This window comes from Paramisgurnus dabryanus, chromosome 20, assembly GCF_030506205.2.
Source record: "Paramisgurnus dabryanus chromosome 20, PD_genome_1.1, whole genome shotgun sequence".
NCBI classification, from domain to species: domain Eukaryota; kingdom Metazoa; phylum Chordata; class Actinopteri; order Cypriniformes; family Cobitidae; genus Paramisgurnus; species Paramisgurnus dabryanus.
The window spans coordinates 9,649,649-9,670,156 of NC_133356.1; the positions used below are offsets into that span (position 1 = coordinate 9,649,649).

Below are 20,508 nucleotides of genomic sequence, written 5' to 3' on the forward strand. Positions count from 1 at the left end.
GTATAAATAAATGATCACATTGCTTATTTTTAGGTGCTGCTGGAATACCTGCCGCAGCAAATGCTATTATAGGGACTCTAGGGGGCGCTGCAGGTGCAGCTTTGAGTTCATACTATTGCAGTTAATGAGTCACAGGTGAATTCCTAATACACTCAGACTGTTAAATAGTTTTTTTTTTTTAACTTATTATAGATATTTATTCTTAATTGACTTATCATTTGTTAATACATTTAAAATAACTTTTTCAGGGACATATTTCAGATATCTAATGGTGAAATGTCTTAACATGTTGCCTTAGCTATAAAAATGTGATGAAAGAGTTTTTAACAACTGATGCTTTTAGGAAATTAACTATAAATAAATGTTGTCATTAGGTGCTGTTGAAATCTCTGTCATATGAAGTCATATGCCATGGAGGTTGCGGTGGGGACTTTCTTATCTGTCCTGCAATGCCTGTTTATGTAATAATACACATAAAGCTTTTCATGATCTTACTATTACTGTATTTCTACATTTCTGGTCAATATTGTTAAAATAGGTATGTGAACTCTGACCATTATAATGATTAATAATACATTGTATTATAAATTAGTAATGGCATAGTTCATGTTCTGTATTTTCTATATCATTTGTTCTAACACATTACTAAGCAATCAGCCTCCAAACTTTCAGCTGCAGCCATGTTAGAATCAAAACAAGGAATCAGAAATGAATGCGGTTTATAAATTGCTAATAATAATAAACATATTAATAACATATATGTGAGTGTTGTATTTTTTTCAAGTATCATTTTGTGTTGTGGTAATTCTGAAAGATAAACTTTAAACAAACTCCAAAAAGACAAATAGTTTGGGATGCCATGTATACATCTCTGACAGCTGAAAAACTGCAGTATGCAAAATAAAATTTCTTTAGTACAAAACAAAATTTTAAATTTAGTAATATAATTTACATTTTCCCTTTCCTATTCACTCAGAAAGAAAGGTACAAGTAAAAGGTGTCACTGGGTCGGTACATTTTCAAAAAGTACACTTTTGTAACTAAAGGCAAGTGCATATGGTACCTTAAAGGTACTGTACTTACTGTTAAGTTAAATGAACATACTGGTACCTGAAAAGTACATATCTGTAACAAAATGGTACATATATTAGGACCTTTTTTCTGAGAGTGTACACACTAGGTTTACTATTGACTTTAAGTGTGGGAGAGCGGGTTAGGTTTCACACTGTTCATAATTCTAACACTATGGCTCTGTCTCAAAAATCAAATAGCCACTTTGTGTGATGACTTTTTCTATAGTCTACTTCGTGTTCACAAGATCACTCTAATCTGACGTTAGCACAATTTACTGATTTTTTTCGCTTGAAAAGTAATACATTTGTACTTCACATTTTATAAAATACAACTTTGTTAGGTATGAATGATAAAAATTATTATTTTGCACAAAATAGTGGAGACAATAATGTGTCTTTTGATACTTTAACTGACGTGCTATGCTGAGTTAACCCTGAGATTTAGCAAACATTGGCAGCACACATGTCAGTTTGGGGCAAGTTGTCTCAGTGACTTTGGGGTTATTCTAAACCCTGGGGTAAACGGAAACCTGGGTTATCTGTTTCACGTTTCACACTGTTCATACTAAACCAGGGGTTAAGAGATAACATAATCTGATGTTTCACACTGCGCATTCCTAAACCCTAGGTCAGGTGTCTGAAACCCTGCTCATACACCTGCCTGTAATTATCAGGCAACCCTGAACACCTTGATTTGCTGTTTCAGCTGTGTTTGCAACAATCCTTAGGGTTAAAAGCAGGATTTAAAAGGAAGATAACCCAATCATCACAATTAAGTAGTTTATGTTCTTCTTTTAGATAATCTAGTGTGAAAACTTATGGGGCAAATTGTCAGAACATCCAGTCATTTTCTGACAACCTGTTTTAAATGTGTTTTGGTTGAAGGGCTGAACTCTGCTGTGGCCTTGAGCCAGTACTGAAAATAATATTTTTTTGTAAATAATAATCTTAAAAATCTAATATTCAGTAATTAATTTTCCACCCTCTATAACATTTCAATTATATATATAGCCTAATGGTCCATAATAAACCATTGCTGCTTGTAACTGGGTCTATCAGTTGTGATGCTGCACATATTTGACATATTTGTTTATTTCAGGTCTCAGTTTTGTTTCTTGAAAAATACTCACCCGAGTGCCTGGGGCACTTTAAGTTTCAACTCTCACAAAGGCTAAGTTCATCAATCACACAGGCTAATATATGAAGTGTTTGGTTCCAAAACATGATTTTTTTGTGTGTTGTATTGTGCTACTTAGCTGTATTGTTTAGTTATGAAGGCTTAAATCAAAACAAACCAACTGCAGTTTGAATTAATTGGAATGCACAATTAAAAAATGGGATTTAAAAAAATTTAAAAACGTTATCTGATTTTGGAATCAAACTCTTCATATATTTACATGCAGCTGAACTCTTTGATGTCTTTTTATCAAATTAGATAAATAACATGTACTTTTTATCATCAAACTGACTGTCTCTTGTTGGTTTGTGATTAAACTTACATTGATGTGACCAATGTAACACTATTTGTCACTGTTAAGATTAAAGTTTGTTCGTCTCTATTAATCTCAGTATTTTAGCAATCTCTATTGATAATTAGTCAGTATTTGTAAAATTTTATAAGTGTATTACTTTGAACTGCTTTTCTTATATTCTCATTTTTTAGTAGCCTATTTGTTTTGTGGAAATCACATATTAAAATACAGAAAATCTTTTTTTTCTAAAAAGATGTTCATAGTGTTATGTTGATAACTTCCTCAATGACTGCATGATTCATTTGTGAATACAATAAGTTACTGTAATAGTAGAGGAAAGAACAGCCCATAAAATATTTATAGAACTCAAAGTTCTGACAACCTGTTTTTTGTCAGATTTTTTACTAATATGTAAATGTATTTTGGTTGAAGGGCTGAACTCTGCTGTGACCTTGAGCCAGTACTGAAAATAATATTTTTTTGTAAATAATAATCTTAAAAAATCTAATATTCAGTAATTAATTTCCCACCCTCTATAACATTTAAACTATTATTATTTATTAATATTGATCATAAAACTAACTTTACCATTTTCATTGTGGGGGATGTTCCGTACACAAGGGGGCCGCACATTGAAAAAGTTTGAGAACCAGTGTGCTAGAAGGTTGGTCGCCATCTGCAGGTCCTTAACTCATTATTAAAAGGTCTGATTTGATATGAAACTCTGTGGGTGAAGCAGCAGATTTGTTTTTTTCTTCAAAAGTCTCATCTAAGAAAATTATTTTCATCCGAGCCGGATGATGATTCTGATATAAAGGAATTTGAGAATGGAACCCAAAGAGCTTACGCCACATTAAGACCTTCTGTTAATAAATGAAAGTGAACTGGTTGGCAGTTGTCTCCAGTATAAAAGCAAAACAATATGAATCTAATGTGAAGCTTACCTTTAAACCTACTTTTAGTTTTTGTAGTTTACAATAAAAGTTTTAAATTATTCTTTTAGATTCCGTGAGATTATAAAATTAGTGCATTTTTTAGTTTTCCAAAATTTGTCGCACAATTTGTCACTGATCATAAGTCTTGATATCAAAATCAATCTACAATTTGGGTATTGCTGATTTTTTGACACATCTTTGTCAAATAAACAATGATATATTGTACAATCTCTCAAAACTATTATGCCAATCTATCTTTTAACTTTTAATACTGTACATTATTGACATGTTTGTTGATTTTTTTTTGACAGCATGCTTGTCTGGGGTTTGGCTCTAATTTTAGTTTTGCTTCTTGTAAAAAGATCCACCCAGAGAGATTTTAAGTTTCAACACAAACACGTCCGCAGGTCCTTAGCTCATTAATAAAAGGTCTGATTTGAAATGTAACACACTTGCAGTCCTAAAAATCTGTGGGTGGAGCAGCAGGTGCTGTAGTAGGTGAAGCAGCAGATTTGTTCTCTTCCTCAAAATCCCCTCAAAGTCTCATCTAAGAAGTCATTTTCATCCGAGCAAGATGATGATTCTGATATAAAGGAATTGGAAAGTCAAAAGCGTATATGCCACATTAAAACCAGTGTTGGGGAAAGTTATAAAAGTAATGCATTACAATATCAAGTTACTCCCCCAAAAAAGTAACTCAATTCGTTACTTGGTTACTTTTCGTGGAAATTTACGTTACTTTTAAGTTACTTTTGCTTACTTGGCTTGTCTAGGGTTTGGCTTTATCTTTAGTTTTGTTTCTTGTGAAAGATCCACCCAGAGAGATTTTAAGTTTCAACACAAACACAAAAGGTCTAAAGCATCCTGGTTTTGGTCAGTTTGGACAGATGGATCCTAGTAAGTATTTATATATAAAACTGTAGTGTAGAATCTTAAATGTCGATTAGCTATTAAAGAACACAATTTTTCTTCATCCATTCAGTTACGATTGTAGAAGCAGCTGCAGTAGTTGCAGGAGCAGGTAAAAAAATTAAATTATAATTATAAATTATTATCTTTTTCTTACAAATTAAGAATAAATATGTGCATATTTTAGTCTCATTTGACCGAAAGGATGTGTTCATTTTTACACATTTTTTGTGTTATGGTTTTAACACATTATGTTTAATTTCTATTAATTTTGTGTTAAAATAAAACACAAAATGTGTTGTTTCAATAATAACACAGAGATGTGTGGATAAGTGTGTTGTTTTTAACACATCCGTTCTAAGAATGTAGCTGGACAATTATTGCACATCTGGCTAAACCAGTGAGTAAATACAAATGTCATCTTTTCCATCAACAGTTGTTGCAGCTCCTTTTGTTATAGCAGCTGCAGGTGAGTAAAAACTCAGCATAAAAAACCTTTAACAATAAATTGAAATTATGAAGTAATATGTGCGATAAATGGAAAAAGATCATCGTTTTAGCTGTTGTTTTATATGTCCATATCACTAGGTGCAGCTGGATTGCCTGTAGCAAGTCATGCCACTGCTGTGGCTGTGGGGGCTGTTCTGGCTGCTGCGGGGCCCGTCTTGAAAGCATATTTTACCTGACGACATGAGCTTTGTGTATTATGAGATCTGAGCTTTGTTGTTGTTTTTTTAATCAAATGATTTATTTTATCTTTGATACTCAATAGAACCTTTCAATTAATAAATCTTTTTTGTGATGGAGATGTGTCTTGTATTAAAATTAGTGCTGGGCATAGATTAATCTAGATTAATCGCATACAAAATAAAATTGATTTTTTTTTTGCATAATATATGAATGTGTGCTGTGTGTAATTATTATATAAATATAAATACACATACATTTATGTATGCATTTAAAGGGACAATGAACCTGTCGATTTAATTTTATACTGTTGTCTGAGGTCTACTTATGATGTTTATGTGGTTTTTACATTCAAAAACATCAAAAGTAATAAGTAATAGGCTCTTTTGTAACATGGTTCTGATGCTGTCTGGAGAAATGGTTTAGTTGAAGGGGCGGGCCGCATTGAAGACGCCCAAATTGGATAGCCCAAATTGGATAGCTTCATTCACCATCATTATTGGGAAATTTTTAAAAAGCAGCCGAACACATATATGTTTGAGCCACAAAAGATTCTGGGTGCTAAAGATGATACACATAAATGACAATGCGTAGAAACAAAACTTTAAACTCGACATGATTAAATTACCGTATACAACACAGTAAGATACGATATCAGAATCTAAACTGTGGCTGGTAAGTCCTTATCAATAACTTTGTATATTTCTATTGTGCTTGTGAGGTGAGGTTGCTTTTACATACACGTAATTTTACATACTACAGTTAGTAACTTAGGAAAATATTTTACTCACTGACTGTGTATACTGCGTGCCATTTCTGTCAGATCAAATATTAGTGGTGTGCATCACAGTCTCTCTCCAAATCCTGCATTGTGGCTTCTTTACAAATGAATCCGCTGTACACAAAGTAAACAAACACTCCCCACGCGAGCTAGAACTTCTTTAAAAACAAACTTAAACCACGCACTCCTAATGTTAGTTTCCGAGCCTCCAAAGTAAGATTATACAGCGACTGTGTTCTTCCACAACCGAACACTCAGTTTTAATGAGTACTCATAACATATCACAGTGTCAAAATAAAAAGTCATTTTGGTTACATTTGGCAATCTTTAAAGACATGTTTATTGATTTTTTAGAAACTGCATATGGTTTGCTTTGCCCCTGGCCCACACGTGTGTTACTGTGGGTGGGGCTTCAAAAGTGGTCATTGTATATGGGTTTAAAGGAGGCGCTTAAATTCTAATCTAACGTCACATTTTGGCACATTCCTGAACAAACTGATTTCTTGGCTTGGTCCAAAAACTGTTATATTTCAGTTCTGAAGCTTGCAGGATGTTTATTTAAGTATGATGACCATAACAAATTATAATATTCTATATTATATATAAACAAAACAAAAAATGGATATATAAATAAAAATGTTCTGAAATGCATATATGTGTGTGGGTTTAAATATACATAATAATTACACACAGTACACACACATTTATTATGCAAAAATGCACTTTTATTTTGTATGCAATGTAACACTAATTAAAATGTAATATTTAATGTTTAATAGTTATTTACTATTTGTTTATTGTCACCACCAGAGGCGTCATGCCCATTCAAACTGAGGGGGCACCTGCCCCCTTGGTTTTTTTGAGCCAATGGATTTTGCATCCAACCTCAAAATCAAATAAGCGTCCATTAATCTGTTATTTGACTTTTAATCTGTTAATATGCACAATATTATACATTCTGTGCTGCATCCTTGTCACTTTTCGGAGATTTTCGCCGTTTTGATCGTGTTTTGATCATGTTACATTACTTTTATTCTGGCGGCAGCTGGCGCTGCAGTCAGAGCGCAGTCGCAGACGTCATCAGTGTCTGGGCGCGCTCACGAGCTCTCTGCTGTTGCTGGCTTGCTGCTGCATTTGGCTATCTGAGGAATTAAAACGTGTTAGAAACGCTTACAACATTTCCAAACCCCAGTACGGTAATGTGCAGTTAACCTTCTCTGTGTAGAAAATGTATGGTTTTAAATGTGACCGTCTCAACGTTATATTAGCAGAGATTCATCTTCTTGGCACAACGCCAAAGTTCGCCAAAGTTCACGCTGGCGCGGAATCTCACATGCTCACATGAGGTAAAATTTAATGCAAAAATCCGTTCCTCTAATAATTTTATCTAAAAATATTTTTTAAAATCATTATTGAACATTAAAATCAATCACGTGGCTATAGCTTATGTCATTTTCGTTGTTTATATACTTTATGGATTTAAAATTACATAAATTTTATATGATAATGTAGTTGTTGTGCAAAATGCATTAATGACACAATTAAACAAGCCATTAAGACTTAAATAAAACATGCCGTTTCAGATGTGAATATGATGCAAATGTGTCATTATTCCGATTGAATAGTATTTGATATGAAAGTTAGTCATCACTTTTATTTTGGAGGTTTTTGCATGAAAGCAGGGGTTTTCAGATTGTTAGAAATGTAAGTGCCATGGAAAAGACTGAAAGCTCTATAATATTTCGTTTGATGTCTGTGTATGCACACATTTCTGTGAGCTGTTGACACTGTGCCCCCTTAAAAAAAATTGGTGCATGACGCCCCTGGTCACCACATTAAAATAAATCTTGTTGGTTTATTCTTTGATGATTAAAGTAAATATAATAGCCTACAGAAGGAATATTGGTAGCACTTTATTTTACAGTACGTGTACTTACAGTGTACATATATGGTAAATAAGTTGTACTTACCGACAAATGTGTGGTACTTACTTTTAGGTATCTACAAGGTAATTAATTGGTATCATTACTGTACTTACCAGTAGTACATACTTGGTAGTTAAAATGTAACTCTAGATAAGTACTGGGTAATAACATATACATACGTATAGTGTAGGTATACTGTAACTAACTAGAAACACTACTCTACTTACAAATGAATGTACAATATAAGTATTTAGTATTTACATGCAAGTTAGGGTAAATGACAGGTATTTATAGTGTACATATATGATAACTAATATCAAACACTACTGTACTTACAAATTGTATATACATGATAAGTGTGTTGTACCTGTAGGCCAGTGTAAGTTAATAAAAGGCATATATGGTGTATGTATGTATACTGTAACTAACTAGAAACACTACTGTACTTACAAATTGTATATACATGATAAGTGTGTTGTACCTGCAGGTAAATGTAAGTTATACTTATACCATACCTATATGATAAGAACAAACATTACTGATGTGCCATTTTGGTACTCAGTATCTTTGTCCTTTAAACCAAGCATTAAATAACCGTATGCATTAACTACTGGGTACATTCACTAGTACATCCATGGTAACTACATGGAACCAGGACTGTAAAATAAAGTGTTGCTTTTTACACAGTTATTATATAGGACCTACCACCTAAGATATAGCATCATATACATGTCACTGTGAAGCAAACCCAACCATTGACTATCATACGTATTAACTACTGGGTACATTCACTAGTACGTCCATGGTAACTACATGGAAACAGGACTGTAAAATAAAGTGTTGCTTTTTACACAGTTATTATATAGGACCTACCACCTAAGATATAGCATCATATACATGTCACTGTGAAGCAAACCCAACCATTGACTATCATACGTATTAACTACTGGGTACATTCACTAGTACGTCCATGGTAACTACATGGAAACAGGACTGTAAAATAAAGTGTTGCTTTTTACACAGTTATTACATAGGACCTACCACCTAAGATATAGCATCATATACATGTCACTGTGAGGCAAACCCAACTATTGACTATAATACGTATTAACTACTGGGTACATTCACTAGTACATCCATGGTAACTACATGGAAACAGGACTGTAAAATAAAGTGTTGCTTTTTACACAGTTATTATATAGGACCTACCACCTAAGATATAGCATCATATACATGTCACTGTGAAGCAAACCCAACCATTGACTATCATACGTATTAACTACTGGTTACATTCACTAGTACATCCATGGTAACTACATGGAAACAGGACTGTAAAATAAAGTGTTGCTTTTTACACAGTTATTATATAGGACCTACCACCTAAGATATAGCATCATATACATGTCACTGTGAAGCAAACCCAACCATTGACTATCATACGTATTAACTACTGGGTACATTCACTAGTACATCCATGGTAACTACATGGAAACAGGACTGTAAAATAAAGTGTTGCTTTTTACACAGTTATTATATAGGACCTACCACCTAAGATATAGCATCATATACATGTCACTGTGAAGCAAACCCAACCATTGACTATCATACGTATTAACTACTGGGTACATTCACTAGTACATCCATGGTAACTACATGGAAACAGGACTGTAAAATAAAGTGTTGCTTTTTACACAGTTATTATATAGGACCTACCACCTAAGATATAGCATCATATACATGTCACTTTGAGGCAAACCCAACCATTGACTATCCTACGCATTAACTACTGGGTACATTCACTAGTACGTCCATGGTAACTACATGGAAACAGGACTGTAAAATAAAGTGTTGCTTTTTACACAGTTATTATATAGGACCTACCACCTAAGATATAGCATCATATACATGTCACTGTGAAGTGAAGCAAATCCAACCATTGACTATAATACGTATTAACTACTGGGTACATTCACTAGTACGTCCATGGTAACTACATGGAAACAGGACTGTAAAATAAAGTGTTGCTTTTTACACAGTTATTATATAGGACCTACCACCTAAGATATAGCATCATATACATGTCACTGTGAAGCAAACCCAACCATTGACTATCATACGTATTAACTACTGGGTACATTCACTAGTACGTCCATGGTAACTACATGGAAACAGGACTGTAAAATAAAGTGTTGCTTTTTACACAGTTATTACATAGGACCTACCACCTAAGATATAGCATCATATACATGTCACTGTGAGGCAAACCCAACTATTGACTATAATACGTATTAACTACTGGGTACATTCACTAGTACATCCATGGTAACTACATGGAAACAGGACTGTAAAATAAAGTGTTGCTTTTTACACAGTTATTATATAGGACCTACCACCTAAGATATAGCATCATATACATGTCACTGTGAAGCAAACCCAACCATTGACTATCATACGTATTAACTACTGGTTACATTCACTAGTACATCCATGGTAACTACATGGAAACAGGACTGTAAAATAAAGTGTTGCTTTTTACACAGTTATTATATAGGACCTACCACCTAAGATATAGCATCATATACATGTCACTGTGAAGCAAACCCAACCATTGACTATCATACGTATTAACTACTGGGTACATTCACTAGTACATCCATGGTAACTACATGGAAACAGGACTGTAAAATAAAGTGTTGCTTTTTACACAGTTATTATATAGGACCTACCACCTAAGATATAGCATCATATACATGTCACTGTGAAGCAAACCCAACCATTGACTATCATACGTATTAACTACTGGGTACATTCACTAGTACATCCATGGTAACTACATGGAAACAGGACTGTAAAATAAAGTGTTGCTTTTTACACAGTTATTATATAGGACCTACCACCTAAGATATAGCATCATATACATGTCACTTTGAGGCAAACCCAACCATTGACTATCCTACGCATTAACTACTGGGTACATTCACTAGTACGTCCATGGTAACTACATGGAAACAGGACTGTAAAATAAAGTGTTGCTTTTTACACAGTTATTATATAGGACCTACCACCTAAGATATAGCATCATATACATGTCACTGTGAAGTGAAGCAAATCCAACCATTGACTATAATACGTATTAACTACTGGGTACATTCACTAGTACGTCCATGGTAACTACATGGAAACAGGACTGTAAAATAAAGTGTTGCTTTTTACACAGTTATTATATAGGACCTACCACCTAAGATATAGCATCAAATACATGTCACTGTGAAGCAAACCCAACCATTGACTATCATACGTATTAACTACTGGGTACATTCACTAGTACGTCCATGGTAACTACATGGAAACAGGACTGTAAAATAAAGTGTTGCTTTTTACACAGTTATTATATAGGACCTACCACCTAAGATATAGCATCAACCATTGTACAGTAGGTTTCTAGTTAGTTACAGTATACATACATACACCATATATGCCTTTCATTAACTTACACTGGCCTACAGGTACAACACACTTATCATGTATATACTATTTGTAAGTACAGTAGTGTTTCTTGTTAGTTACAGTATACATACACCATATGTGCCGGTCATTTATTTATGACCTACAGGTACCATACACTTATCATGTATATACAATTTGTAAGTACAGTAGTGTTTGATATTAGTTATCATATATGTACACTTTAAATACCTGTCATTTACCCTAACTTGCATGTAAATACTAAATACTTATATTGTACATTCATTTGTAAGTACAGTAGTGTTTCTAGTTAGTTACAGTATACCTACACTATACGTATGTATATGTTATTACCCAGTACTTATCTAGAGTTACATTTTAACTACCAAGTATGTACTACTGGTAAGTACAGTAATGATACCAATTACTTACCATGTAGATACCTAAAAGTAAGTACCACACATTTGTCGGTAAGTACAACTTATTTACCATATATGTACACTGTAAGTACACGTACTGTAAAATAAAGTGCTACCGGAATATTTGATAAACATAAGCAGTCAGACACATAAACACAATGTTGTTTATTGGAGTCAATGACTTTTTATGAAAAAATGACCTGATTAAATAAAGAAAGGCATGGGATAGCTGAGTAAACCCAAACAATTTAATATTCAAACAAGCAGTTTTACCAGCATTTTTTCTATTAAGGTTATACTACTGTGGTAAAATAGTTAATTTTCCTGTCTAAATTCTGCAGTTTTGAATGTTTTACAACAGGAGTTTGTTGACGTCCCCAAATGTTAGGGACTTTTATTTCGTTTTTAATATTAAAGTGTTTTTTTAGTTTTTATGGAATTAAACAAATTAACAAGCCAGAGTTAATAATAAATTAATTAATCATGTGTTTTGTTCTTAACACATTTCTGTGTTGTTTGGAACAACACACTTTGTGAAGTCTCTTTTTTATTTATTTGAACTCAACATCAACACAAAATGACACATTATGTGTAAAAATGACACATAATGTGTTAAATGGGATAATACAAAACAATGTGTTAAAATGAACACATCCTTTTTTAGAGTGATCAAACAAAAATAGGAGAAAATGGTTTAATTTAACTAGCAATGTTATATTCAGTTGTAACCATGTAATCAATTTTACTTTAACAGTTCTTTAACATATTGCAAAAATCCTTTAAAAAATGAGAGAAATTTGGTTTGGAGACAGACCAATTTTCTTTATGAATATGAAATTTCCCCAGTAAAATCAACAATTGAATAAGATATTAAATTTGTTTTTAATGAAGTTATTTGTGACTCTGTTTTGTAATATGTTTATATCTCCAATAAATAAGGTTTGGATCTCCATCCTGCGATGTATTTCTAAAAAGAGTCAATACCTTTTTGGGGACAGCATCCATCACAAGTTGTGATTGATTCACAAGAGCAAATTCCTTGGGTTTAATTGGTATATTTTACATTTAACCAAAAATACCTAGTACTTTAATAAATTGCCATCTTTATTTAGTAACTGACTAACTAATACAATATTATTTTATACCATTGATCAAAGAAAAGAGGTTTATTTTCTTTGTTGTTCCAACTGTAAAAATTTCCTATGGAAAAGATTTAGGCCTATTCGTACATTCCTGAACAAACTGATTTCTTGGCTTGGTCCAAAACCTGTTATATTTCAGTTCTGAAGCTTGCAGGATGTTTATTTATCCTGCAAGGTTTAGGCCTATTCGTAGGCCAGAGTCCTAAGAGAGCTTATGGAAATAGGGACTTGGGTTAAGCATCGCACGAGTTTTCTAGGAAACTGTTTAAGTTTCGGTTTCGCTTTGTGTTTGTTATTGGAACTCCGAAACGATTCTTTCGGACGATTCATTTTAGTGAACCGTTTAAAAGAACAATTCAGTTTTATTTAGACCGATTTGCGAACAGATCGTGTACAAAGGCAAGGACAAAAATGCGAAAGCTGACTTGGGCCTAGTTAATTGTGATCATATTAGGCTACTCGCTGTTTATTGCACGTCGGAATGTCAAGTGTATTTCCGAGACAGCGTGAGTTAACAGTCACCATATGACTCTTTTTATTTTATTATTATTTTTTTTATTATATATTAAACAAACATACAACATGACAAGACATCCAAAGAGGTAACATGTTAAGGAATTTGGGTTTACAATACACAGAGAGAAAAAAAATAATAATAATATTAAATAAATAAAAGTGAGACAGCATAGTTCAAATTTCAATTAACTTCAATTCTTTGGCGTATAACAGTGTATCTCAAAATTTTTTGTCATCGATACATTGGAGAGACTCAATATATACATCAAAGTCAATCATGAAAAATTTCAAACAAGGTTTTAAATTAATTATTTTACTTTTGTGAATATGAAATTTTCCAAATAAAATCATAAGATTCATCATAAATTTAACAGATGGATTATTTGATTCAAAATATAAGATAACATCTTTGGATGTTAATTCACAATTATAACCAGACTTCTGTTGAAAGCGTATAGATAAATCTTCCCATAATTTTTTGGAGTGACAACATAAAAAAAAAGATGTAAAGTTTTTTCTGGCTCATCTGAACAAAATGAACATTTTTCATCAATATCCATAAATTTTTATAAAGTATAATTACTAACATAAATATTATGAAGTACAACCCCAAAACAGAAAAAGTTGGGACACTGTAGAAATTGTGAGTAAAAAAGGAATGGAATAATTTACAAATCTCATAAACTTATATTTTATTCACAGTAGAATATAGATAACATATCAAATGTTGAAAGTAAGATATTTTGAAATGTCATGCCAAATATTGGCTCATTTTGGATTTCATGAGAGCTACACATTCCAAAAAAAGTTGGGACAGGTAGCAATAAGAGGCCAGAAAAGTTAAATGTGCATATAAAGGAACAGCTGGAGGAGGACCAATGTTTAGGAATGGGAATGTTGTCCTATTCTTGTCTAATACAGACTTCTAGTTGCTCAACTGTCTTAGGTCTTCTTTGTCGCATCTTCCTCTTTATGATGCACCAAATCTTTTCTTTGGGTGAAAGATCTGGACTGCAGGGCTGGCCATTTCAGTACTCAGATCCTTCTTCTATGCAGTCTTGATGTTGTAATTGATGCACTATGTGGTCTGGCATTGTCATGTTGGAAAATGCAAGGTCTTCCCTGAAAGAGACGACGTCTGAATGGGATCATATGTATCTAGAACTTGGATAAACCTTTCAGCATTGATGGTGCCTTTCCAGATGTGTAAGCTGCCCATGCCACACGCACTCATGCCACCCCAAACCATCAGAGATGCAGGCTTCTGAAAAGAGCGCTAATAACAACTTGGGTTGTCATTGTCCTCTTTAGTTCGGATGAAATGGCATCCCAGTTTTTCAAAAAGAACTTCAAATTTTGATTCGTTGGACCACAGAACAGTTTTCCACTTTGCCAAAGTCCATTTTAAATGAGCCTTGCCCAGGGAAAACGCCTGTGCTTCTGGATCATGTTTAGATATGGCTTCTTTTTTGACCTACAGAGTTTTAGCTGGCAACAGCGAATGACACGGTGGATTGTGTTCACTGACAATGTGTTCTGGAAGTATTCCAGAGCCCATGTTGTGATTTCCATTACAGTAGCATTCCTGTATGTGATGCAGTGCCATCTAAGAGCCCGAAGATCACAGGCATCCGGTATGGTTTTCCGGTCCTGACCCTTACGCACAGAGATTGTTCCAGATTCTCTGAATCTTTGGATGATATTATGCACTGTAGATGATGATAACTTCAATCTCATTGCAATTTTTCTCTGAGAAACTCAGAAAACTATTTTTCGCCGCAGCATTGGGAGAATTGGTGATTCTCTGCCCATCTTGACCTCTTAGAGACACTGCCACTCTGAGAGGCTCTTTTTATACCCAATCATGTTGCCAATTGACCTAATAAGTTGCAAATTGGTCTTTCAACTGTTCCTTATTTGTACATTTAAATTTTCTGGCCTCTTATTGCTACCTGTCCCAACTTTTTTTGGAATGTGTAGCTCTCATGAAATCCAAAATGAGCCAATATTTGGCATGACATTTCAAAATATCTCACTTTCAACATTTGATACGTTATCTATATTCTACTGTGAATAAAATATAAGTTTATGAGATTTGTAAATTATTCCATTCCTTTTTTACTCACAATTTCTACAGTGTCCCAACTTTTTCTGTTTTGGGGTTGTATTTTCAGATGCACTTCTCGAAGTTTGTTAAATATGCAAAACCGAAAGGGAAGTAACCAAGATATTTTCCAAATAGTCTCTGGAAAACAACTGTCCCAAAAAATTTTCCTTTAGGCTTAATACATCTCTTTTCATAAAATAGATTCCTAATAAACTTATTTGTGCATTTTTTATTATTAATATCCACCCCATTTAAATAAAGAACAGGATCTATTCTACAAATATTAAGGGATGACATATGGCTTCTCATTAACATCAATAAACCTGTGGGAATGGCTTTAATTACAGAATAATATTCTCTATATTTAATAGGGAATGCCCATTTAGTCATAACATTTTCATAAGAACTTTTTACAAACTTGTACCAAATATGTATTTCTTCTTTATTAATTTATGTTTAGTCGTTTAAATTTGATTTCCCATTTGAATTTTTTTATATATTATATTATATATTTAATATAAAATAAACAAAGAAGAACTCAATAAATAAATATAGCATACATTTAAAACATTACATTATCTTCATTGCTGTATGTGGAGAGAAGTTATGTACGTAACATAACTTTCAGGCCTTGAGAGCTTGTTGATAGAAATTGGATAAAGCCACAGGCAATTTGTTTGTAGAATAATCACACATTAACAAAAAACGTAAACCTCCAACCTTTTTGAAAACATTGTATGGTATAAAAAAACGTATTGAGTCCGATTTAAGGACCATTTGACTTTGAAAGTATAGTTTAAATAAAAAAAAATCCAAAAGCTCGAAACCACCTTCATTCCTTGGAGCCTGAAGAACTTCCTTTCTTAAATGATGATGTCTATTTCTCCAAACAAATTTAGTAAATAAATCATTAATTTTCTTACAAATTGAATCTTGAACAAAGAGGGATAATGCCGGATAAACAAACCTAGATACCCCTTCTTGGTTAGAAGGACTCTACCTAATAGTCAAGTCTCTTTGAAGCCAGTTATTAAATATTTTTTGGGCTTTTGCAATTGGGGAAAAATTTAATTCTTGTCTCTCCACTTTATCTTTTGTAACATTTATTCCTAAATACTTAATCTTATTTTTTACTGGGATATTACATAACATTATTTCATTTGATTCATAAAGGCACATTATTTCGCATTTTGTTACATTTAACCTTAAACCAGAAGCAACAGAAAAGGTGTTTACTAACTGTAAAGCTGCAGGCAACTATTCTTTATCTTTCAGAAAAAGAACAGTATCATCCACAAGCTGAGTCAATCTAATCTGTTTGTTGAAGATGGTAATTCCTTGAACAATTGGAGAATTCAAAACTTTAATGCAGTCACCATATGACTCGAGTCAATGGGTTCAAATAACGGAGCGTCACAGTTTACGTCACTATATCCTTGTTAGATCCTTTAGATATGTTTGTTTTTTGTCGTTTTGTTCCAGGTAAGTTACCTGTCTTGATAAAGATCCACCCTATTGACCAGGAGAGTTACAAGTTTTCACTTTCACGCAAAAGCTGTATCATTTCAAGTAGAGTCGTTTCAAGAGAATCCCGGTAAAATTTGCACAAATGGATCCCCGTAAGTACATCTTCATATTTAAAAGTGCTTATTCACTTTTCTATTCTAGCTGTTGTCAATTAAACCCTTTTATCTTTTATCCATACTTTTAGTTACAATGGCTGCAGCGGGTGTAGGTGCAGGTAAAAACAAATAACTACAATTTATGTTTAAATGTTTTTTGACTGGAGAATGAAATATTGACGCTTATATTCTGGTTTATTTATGCTGATTATCCAGCAAAAAAATACAACTATCTTTCTGTCGACAGTCGCCGCAGTTGCTATTGCTCCTGCTGCTCTCGCAGCTGCTGGTTTTACTTCAGGAGGAGTCGCTGCGGGTTCTTACGCCGCCAGTTTGATGTCAACTGCAGCTGCGGCTAATGGTGGAGGGGTCGCAGCTGGATCTGTGGTAGCAGCTCTTCAATCAGCAGGTGAGAGAGCTTAAGAGAGCTTATGGAAATAGGGACTTGGGTTAAGCATCGCACGAGTTTTCTAGGAAACTGTTTAAGTTTCGGTTTCGCTTTGTGTTTGTTATTGGAACTCCGAAACGATTCTTTCGGACGATTCATTTTAGTGAACCGTTTAAAAGAACAATTCAGTTTTATTTAGACCGATTTGCGAACAGATCGTGTACAAAGGCAAGGACAAAAATGCGAAAGCTGACTTGGGCCTAGTTAATTGTGATCATATTAGGCTACTCGCTGTTTATTGCACGTCGGAATGTCAAGTGTATTTCCGAGACAGCGTGAGTTAACAGTCACCATATGACTCTTTTTATTTTATTATTATTTTTTTTATTATATATTAAACAAACATACAACATGACAAGACATCCAAAGAGGTAACATGTTAAGGAATTTGGGTTTACAATACACAGAGAGAAAAAAAATAATAATAATATTAAATAAATAAAAGTGAGACAGCATAGTTCAAATTTCAATTAACTTCAATTCTTTGGCGTATAACAGTGTATCTCAAAATTTTTTGTCATCGATACATTGGAGAGACTCAATATATACATCAAAGTCAATCATGAAAAATTTCAAACAAGGTTTTAAATTAATTATTTTACTTTTGTGAATATGAAATTTTCCAAATAAAATCATAAGATTCATCATAAATTTAACAGATGGATTATTTGATTCAAAATATAAGATAACATCTTTGGATGTTAATTCACAATTATAACCAGACTTCTGTTGAAAGCGTATAGATAAATCTTCCCATAATTTTTTGGAGTGACAACATAAAAAAAAAGATGTAAAGTTTTTTCTGGCTCATCTGAACAAAATGAACATTTTTCATCAATATCCATAAATTTTTATAAAGTATAATTACTAACATAAATATTATGAAGTACAACCCCAAAACAGAAAAAGTTGGGACACTGTAGAAATTGTGAGTAAAAAAGGAATGGAATAATTTACAAATCTCATAAACTTATATTTTATTCACAGTAGAATATAGATAACATATCAAATGTTGAAAGTAAGATATTTTGAAATGTCATGCCAAATATTGGCTCATTTTGGATTTCATGAGAGCTACACATTCCAAAAAAAGTTGGGACAGGTAGCAATAAGAGGCCAGAAAAGTTAAATGTGCATATAAAGGAACAGCTGGAGGAGGACCAATGTTTAGGAATGGGAATGTTGTCCTATTCTTGTCTAATACAGACTTCTAGTTGCTCAACTGTCTTAGGTCTTCTTTGTCGCATCTTCCTCTTTATGATGCACCAAATCTTTTCTTTGGGTGAAAGATCTGGACTGCAGGGCTGGCCATTTCAGTACTCAGATCCTTCTTCTATGCAGTCTTGATGTTGTAATTGATGCACTATGTGGTCTGGCATTGTCATGTTGGAAAATGCAAGGTCTTCCCTGAAAGAGACGACGTCTGAATGGGATCATATGTATCTAGAACTTGGATAAACCTTTCAGCATTGATGGTGCCTTTCCAGATGTGTAAGCTGCCCATGCCACACGCACTCATGCCACCCCAAACCATCAGAGATGCAGGCTTCTGAAAAGAGCGCTAATAACAACTTGGGTTGTCATTGTCCTCTTTAGTTCGGATGAAATGGCATCCCAGTTTTTCAAAAAGAACTTCAAATTTTGATTCGTTGGACCACAGAACAGTTTTCCACTTTGCCAAAGTCCATTTTAAATGAGCCTTGCCCAGGGAAAACGCCTGTGCTTCTGGATCATGTTTAGATATGGCTTCTTTTTTGACCTACAGAGTTTTAGCTGGCAACAGCGAATGACACGGTGGATTGTGTTCACTGACAATGTGTTCTGGAAGTATTCCAGAGCCCATGTTGTGATTTCCATTACAGTAGCATTCCTGTATGTGATGCAGTGCCATCTAAGAGCCCGAAGATCACAGGCATCCGGTATGGTTTTCCGGTCCTGACCCTTACGCACAGAGATTGTTCCAGATTCTCTGAATCTTTGGATGATATTATGCACTGTAGATGATGATAACTTCAATCTCATTGCAATTTTTCTCTGAGAAACTCAGAAAACTATTTTTCGCCGCAGCATTGGGAGAATTGGTGATTCTCTGCCCATCTTGACCTCTTAGAGACACTGCCACTCTGAGAGGCTCTTTTTATACCCAATCATGTTGCCAATTGACCTAATAAGTTGCAAATTGGTCTTTCAACTGTTCCTTATTTGTACATTTAAATTTTCTGGCCTCTTATTGCTACCTGTCCCAACTTTTTTTGGAATGTGTAGCTCTCATGAAATCCAAAATGAGCCAATATTTGGCATGACATTTCAAAATATCTCACTTTCAACATTTGATACGTTATCTATATTCTACTGTGAATAAAATATAAGTTTATGAGATTTGTAAATTATTCCATTCCTTTTTTACTCACAATTTCTACAGTGTCCCAACTTTTTCTGTTTTGGGGTTGTATTTTCAGATGCACTTCTCGAAGTTTGTTAAATATGCAAAACCGAAAGGGAAGTAACCAAGATATTTTCCAAATAGTCTCTGGAAAACAACTGTCCCAAAAAATTTTCCTTTAGGCTTAATACATCTCTTTTCATAAAATAGATTCCTAATAAACTTATTTGTGCATTTTTTATTATTAATATCCACCCCATTTAAATAAAGAACAGGATCTATTCTACAAATATTAAGGGATGACATATGGCTTCTCATTAACATCAATAAACCTGTGGGAATGGCTTTAATTACAGAATAATATTCTCTATATTTAATAGGGAATGCCCATTTAGTCATAACATTTTCATAAGAACTTTTTACAAACTTGTACCAAATATGTATTTCTTCTTTATTAATTTATGTTTAGTCGTTTAAATTTGATTTCCCATTTGAATTTTTTTATATATTATATTATATATTTAATATAAAATAAACAAAGAAGAACTCAATAAATAAATATAGCATACATTTAAAACATTACATTATCTTCATTGCTGTATGTGGAGAGAAGTTATGTACGTA

The 20,508-nt window shown here is 33.5% G+C and overlaps 1 protein-coding gene across 4 annotated transcripts in view; it reads left to right on the forward strand.

Moving 5' to 3' along the window:
• Positions 1–20,508, forward strand: part of LOC135786743 (uncharacterized) — a 33,752-nt gene that overhangs the window by 7,003 nt on the left and 6,241 nt on the right. For 3 of the 4 annotated variants that reach the window (XR_010546993.2, XM_065296277.2, XM_065296278.2), the window contains 2 exons: positions 34–135; positions 375–756. Coding sequence is in view for 3 of the 4 variants with exons in the window: in XM_065296277.2 (XP_065152349.1) it covers positions 34–125 (92 nt within the window). In the remaining variant the exon portion in view is untranslated. Of the gene's footprint in view, positions 1–33; positions 136–374; positions 757–20,508 lie in introns of those variants that run through there. The other variant, XM_065296279.2, reaches the window with a different exon arrangement.